This window comes from Monopterus albus, unplaced genomic scaffold, assembly GCF_001952655.1.
Source record: "Monopterus albus unplaced genomic scaffold, M_albus_1.0 scaffold98.1, whole genome shotgun sequence".
NCBI classification, from domain to species: Eukaryota; Metazoa; Chordata; class Actinopteri; order Synbranchiformes; family Synbranchidae; genus Monopterus; species Monopterus albus.
In genome coordinates this window covers 3,480,275-3,485,495 of record NW_018127978.1, presented here as the reverse complement: position 1 = coordinate 3,485,495, position 5,221 = coordinate 3,480,275, and the positions used below count along the sequence as shown (strand labels likewise).

General features: G+C 43.6%; 1 protein-coding gene across 1 annotated transcript in view; it reads right to left on the bottom strand.

Annotated features, from left to right (window-relative positions):
- The window catches only part of ptk6b (PTK6 protein tyrosine kinase 6b), a 41,491-nt gene extending 37,534 nt beyond the window's left edge, over positions 1–3,957 (bottom strand). Inside the window, exon 1 of the mRNA XM_020609165.1 lies at positions 3,391–3,957. Coding sequence (XP_020464821.1) covers positions 3,391–3,755 — 365 coding nt within the window. The 5' untranslated portion in view covers positions 3,756–3,957. The remainder of the gene's footprint in view (positions 1–3,390) is intronic.
- Positions 3,958–5,221: the final 1,264 nt, after the last annotated feature.

Sequence of the window (5,221 nt, the reverse complement as noted above, 5' to 3'; positions counted from 1 at the left end):
CTCAAAGCCCGGGAGCAGGGGCAAGGCGTCTTCGCCGAGCCCCTCAAAGACCGGGAGCAGGGGCAAGGCGTCTTCGCCGAGCCCCTCAAAGTCCGGAAGCAGGAAGAGGGCTTTGGCGGTCCAGCCAAGCCCTACAGGACCAGAGGTAATCGCCTCTAGGGGCAGGATCTCGTCGGCACACTGTAGACCTGGTACCCTGGCGGGGGCACTGTTGTTGGCGCACCTGGTTTTCTTGGTCTCAGCGGGGAGGTTTTAGCGATCATGCCAAAGGGCGGCCTCTGGGGGGACCCGCTCAGGGGCAAGATCAGGAACAGGCTTGAAGGCGATGTCGGCGCGCTGGCCGACCCGCACAGGAGCAGGTACTGCAGCAAAGACCCTGGCTGGTGGTTCACCATCGGCACACTGATTACCCCGGGCCCTGGCGGGGACACTGTTGTCGGCACACCCGGGCCCCCTGGCATCAGAGGGGACGTCACCATTTTCCAGCTGGGGAACTGGCAGAGGCTGCTGCTGCTGGAGCTGCTGTCAGTGATTGTTGTGGTTAAAGTCACTAAGTAGAATTTCAACTTTGATAATCCCCCCAGAGTATTATGGTGACAAACTGAAAATGGATCAAATAACTGCAAATGATGTGAAAGGTTACCTTATAGCGATGAACCCACCGAGAATCTGTTGTCTACACAGCGTTTGGCAAGTGTCACATCAGTGTCATACTTATGTAAGAGGAATATTTCAATCTCTTATCTAATTAATTTACAAAACACTCCAAATAACCTGTTTTTACTTTATCATTGTCAAGTCCTAGTGAACACCAGGCACTACTCATCACCTGGCTAATACCAAACCTACTGTCAAGCACTGTACTGGTACCATATGCTTCGGGAAGCTTTTCAGCGGCAGAGTTGGGGAAGTATGAATGCAGCCAAATATAAAGGTCTGTGATGAAAACATGCAGCCTGAGGCTGGATCGACAGGTCACCTTTCAGCATGTCAGTGGCCTGAAGTTTACAGTCAAGACACCACTGGAGTGACTTCGGTACAAGTTTGACTGGCCCAGCCGAAGCCCAGACAAACCCCTAAGAACATCTTGTCAGAAACGGCGCGCGTAATGCGGCCAAAAAGTGTTTGGTGAACTCATTAAATGGCCAGACAAGGAAGTGATGAACAAAACCGTCTCTTTAATAAGAGAACTAAAACTAAACAAAACCATACAAGACAAGGTGAAACACAAAACTCACGGTCGGTATCAGTCCCAGGTCAGAGCCAGCAAACACATACATCCAGGGGAATCCAAAGTTCGTTGTCCAAAAGAGAAAGTCCGATAATCATACACCGTGGCAGTCCGTAACAAGTGGGCAAGGCAGAATAGAATAGTCCGAGGTAACAGTCCGGGATCAGAAACACAAAATACCAAAACTGAAGAAAATGCTAGAAAGTCAGAGCTGGGGTTTAGAACAATTTGGCCAGGATTAATGGGTGAAGGCTGCTTATAACGTGGTGCAAACAGGTGCAAACTAATCGGGAGCAGGTGAATCTAATGTGAGTGAAGAAGAACGTAAAAAGACCAAAACTAAGGTGAAACAAAAACAGGAAATAATGTCAAAATAAAAGCCGGACGAGAAGCAGCGGAACCGAATCATGACAGTATGCCACCTTGCCAAAAACAATTAGTCAAACTTCTCAACTTGAACTGTCACTGGATGGAGATTTAAAGTAGTACATTTGCAAAGCGAATTCGATTAGTTAGCTAACTGAAAAATTAATCAACAATTAAAAGTCAAAGATTATCCTTAGTTTCAGGTTTTTATAATGAGAATTTTGCTGCTTATATTGTCTTGGCTGATAGATCGTTGAATATATTTAGGTTCTGATACACACACACAAAACAAGGAATTTGAAGATATTCTTTTGAGGTTTAGAAAACCATGATGGGAATTTAACTAACAGACAATAATTGCCAGATTAATCAAAAATAAAGCAAGCAGTAGTTTGGCCCTATAAAAAACAAAAACCAAATAAACCATGCGACTCTGATGTACTTTGAAATGAACCATAGAACTATTGTTATAGCAAATTCTAAATATTACTAATTTTATTTTTATTTATTTTATTGTATAAGTTTGGCTGAAGTGTTTAATTAAGTGACAAATAATAAAAGTGACTCCAGTATAAAAATTAATAAGGTATAGGCCTATATTAATTGCAGCTCTCCAGCACCTGCTGACATGCGGGAATAACCACATTGTACACACTTCCCATTCTGTTGAAGCAATAATGACAGAGAAAACCAGACCAAACTTGGTGGTGAGGTGACAGTCATCCTTTTTTGTATCACTCCAGCCAGCCACACACACATGGGGCTGACATTATGAAAGGTGTTAGTGACAATTCTCACTTTGTCATTTACAACAGAGGATATACTGTATGTGATGCATGTCAAGAAGTGGAAGAATAAAGTGAGAGATCTTTATATAATGGCAAAATTATGGCCATATAAATACTCACTAGCTGTCAGAGATAAATGCATGATAAAACTTGTAAATGGTCCTATATGTATATAGCACTTTCCTATACATTGCAGCACACTCAAAGTGCTTTCACATTATCTGCCCATTCACACTCACACCTTACAGTCAGGAGATGACCTGCTCTAACTCCTGAGCCACAGCCATCTTGTGTCCACAACACATTTGGTAACTGTTCGAGTTTTAGAGGAGGCTTTTGCTTGTATAGAGGTCTTGTGCCACTTGATAAAATGTTGCACTTTGAGATGGTGAAGGCAATAACTTCTTTATAAAATGTCTGTTTTAACACCATACCAGGCCAGATGGGCTCCTTAGGCACTGACCGCTGCTGGAAATGTACAATACTTTTACCACTATAAATAAATAGAAATAAGGAAGTTCTAACGTTTTGTAAGTCATTGGGAGACAGAAATATCAGAACTTATTGTTTGGGAACATTGGCTTCTTGACAAAAAAAGATGTGCGTTTGTTTTACACCCAGTAGATCAGCATCTCCCGAACTGGGTCACTTGGCTGAAGGTTTATTAGGTATGACATCAGAAATAGCTGCTTTCAGCTGTTAAATTGCGCCATACCAGTCTTAGTCTACACTTCATGTTTGCAGACATTCTGTTCCCTATGTTTTCCTGTCCACTTCATCTTTCACATTTTTGTTAATATTTATGCTTAGCCTCTAATTTTTAATAGAGGATTTACTTGCATAACAAGTCAAATGCACAGTAAATTGAATTAGCAGATTTACGGCGTTAACTCCTAGGTCTGCTGTTTGAAGTTATTGGCAGTGGCTGAAAATGATGCCTAAATACCATCACAACATTTTGTTCCTTTCTGGAAAGATTTAGATAAAGCAAGCTGCGCCACTCACGGTTGCATTTCCAGGAACTCTGCACTGGCCAGGAAGTTACTGGGCACATTCCCAGTGCCCAGGACGCGCCCGTTCTTATCGATCTTCCGTGCATGCCACCAGTCCCCCGTGCTGCTGATAACGTTGAACAGATCTCCCTCCTGGAACGACAGCTCGTCCTCGTGTCGGGCTTTAAACGACCAAACTGCCTTGTAGATAGGTCCGCTCTCGGGCACGCTCTCGCTGGATCGTATCACCACACTGTTGTGATCAGCGCTTCTGGCGCTTCCTCCTCCACTATGACCACCAGGTTCCTTTTGGTCGCCGAAAATCTTCTGCCATAGTGTTTCCAGACATGGGCAAGCTCTCCGCAGACATTCACCCATAGATGACCATGAAGGCCCCCCTTAAGAGGCGCCTGTGTGTGAGTCAGCCGAGCTACGTGAACTACACCTGTCGGACAGGTGCGGAGCACGGTGCGCAAGGAATCCCTGGAATGCGCTCCAGAGAGAATGCTGCTGCTGGTTAGTCTTGACACTGGCACTAACTTCCGCTATGTGCTCAAGGGACTGGCAACAATTTCCTTAAGCCGGGAACGCTGGCAACAGTAATAGGCATGGGAACCCCGCCTATGATCTGACAGACGTCATAAAATCATAACTTAGTAGCCTGTCTCTGCTGATACAGTGACTGCACATTATATAGGCATGCTAGACACATTATTTAGATGTTTAAACACACAATCACTACATACAGTATTGTAGTAGTGAACATATTTGGTTATTAGACTGCATTTTGATGCAACATAACATTAATTCTTGAATGAATGAAGGGCTGCGTTTTCCTACACTACAGCAGCAGGAAAAGATGAAGAAGGGAATATGGTGGAAGCACTATGGGCGCTGCTATCACATCAGTGTCTCGAGTTTGGTTATGAATTGTATGCTAATGTTTACATTTAATCAAAATCAGAATCAGCTTTATTGGCCAGGTGTGTCCACACATGAGGAATTTGACTCTGGTACATCAGCTCTCAGTGTGCATGTACATATCCCCATGCAAGTGGCAAGTATACAGTAAACCAGCATAAGGCTGTGTAATATAACAAAATAAGCAGTATAAACAGCAACAAACAGTGCAAACAATGTGAAATAAGCAGTATAAACAGGGAGTAAACAATGCAGACAGACAGAGGAATGCTCATTGTGAAATTAGATATATAGGAATAAAAATAGAGTACTTAAAACTAGAGACATGTACGGATCTGTATAATCTGTACAATGTATATTTACAGGTATTGCACTGAGGAGAGGTATTGCATTGAAGGTTATTAAGTCAAGAATCTTTGTCATTATGCATAGCACAACAAATTTTTTTCCGGCAGCTCTCGGATTAAAAGACAGACACATTATTTACATAACACACAATTGTATAAGTCAATATAAAACAATGAGCAAATAAAAAGGGATGTATGGGACCTAATCAGGTCAGCAGCATGTTAGCAGCAAAAGAGTGTAGTAACATTATAAGGTGCAGCTCTGTACAAATTTTAGTCTTTAGGAAGAGGTGTGAGCATGGATGTGTGTCTGCAGAGGTCTAGTGTTCTGTCTGTGTCTGTCCATAGGGGGGAGGTTGTATGTGACTAGGGGTTAGGGGGGTGATTGATTTCACAGCTTTGGGGTCTGCAGCAACCTGTCTGGCCCTCCTCTGGATCTGGCCAGTGTATAGTAAGACCAGAAGAGGACTCCCTACAATGCCCTGAGCTGTTCTCACCACCCGGATCAAGTCCTTTCTGTCCTGTGCAGTGCAGCTCCTGTACCACACTGTCGCACTGAGACAGAGGATGCTCTCT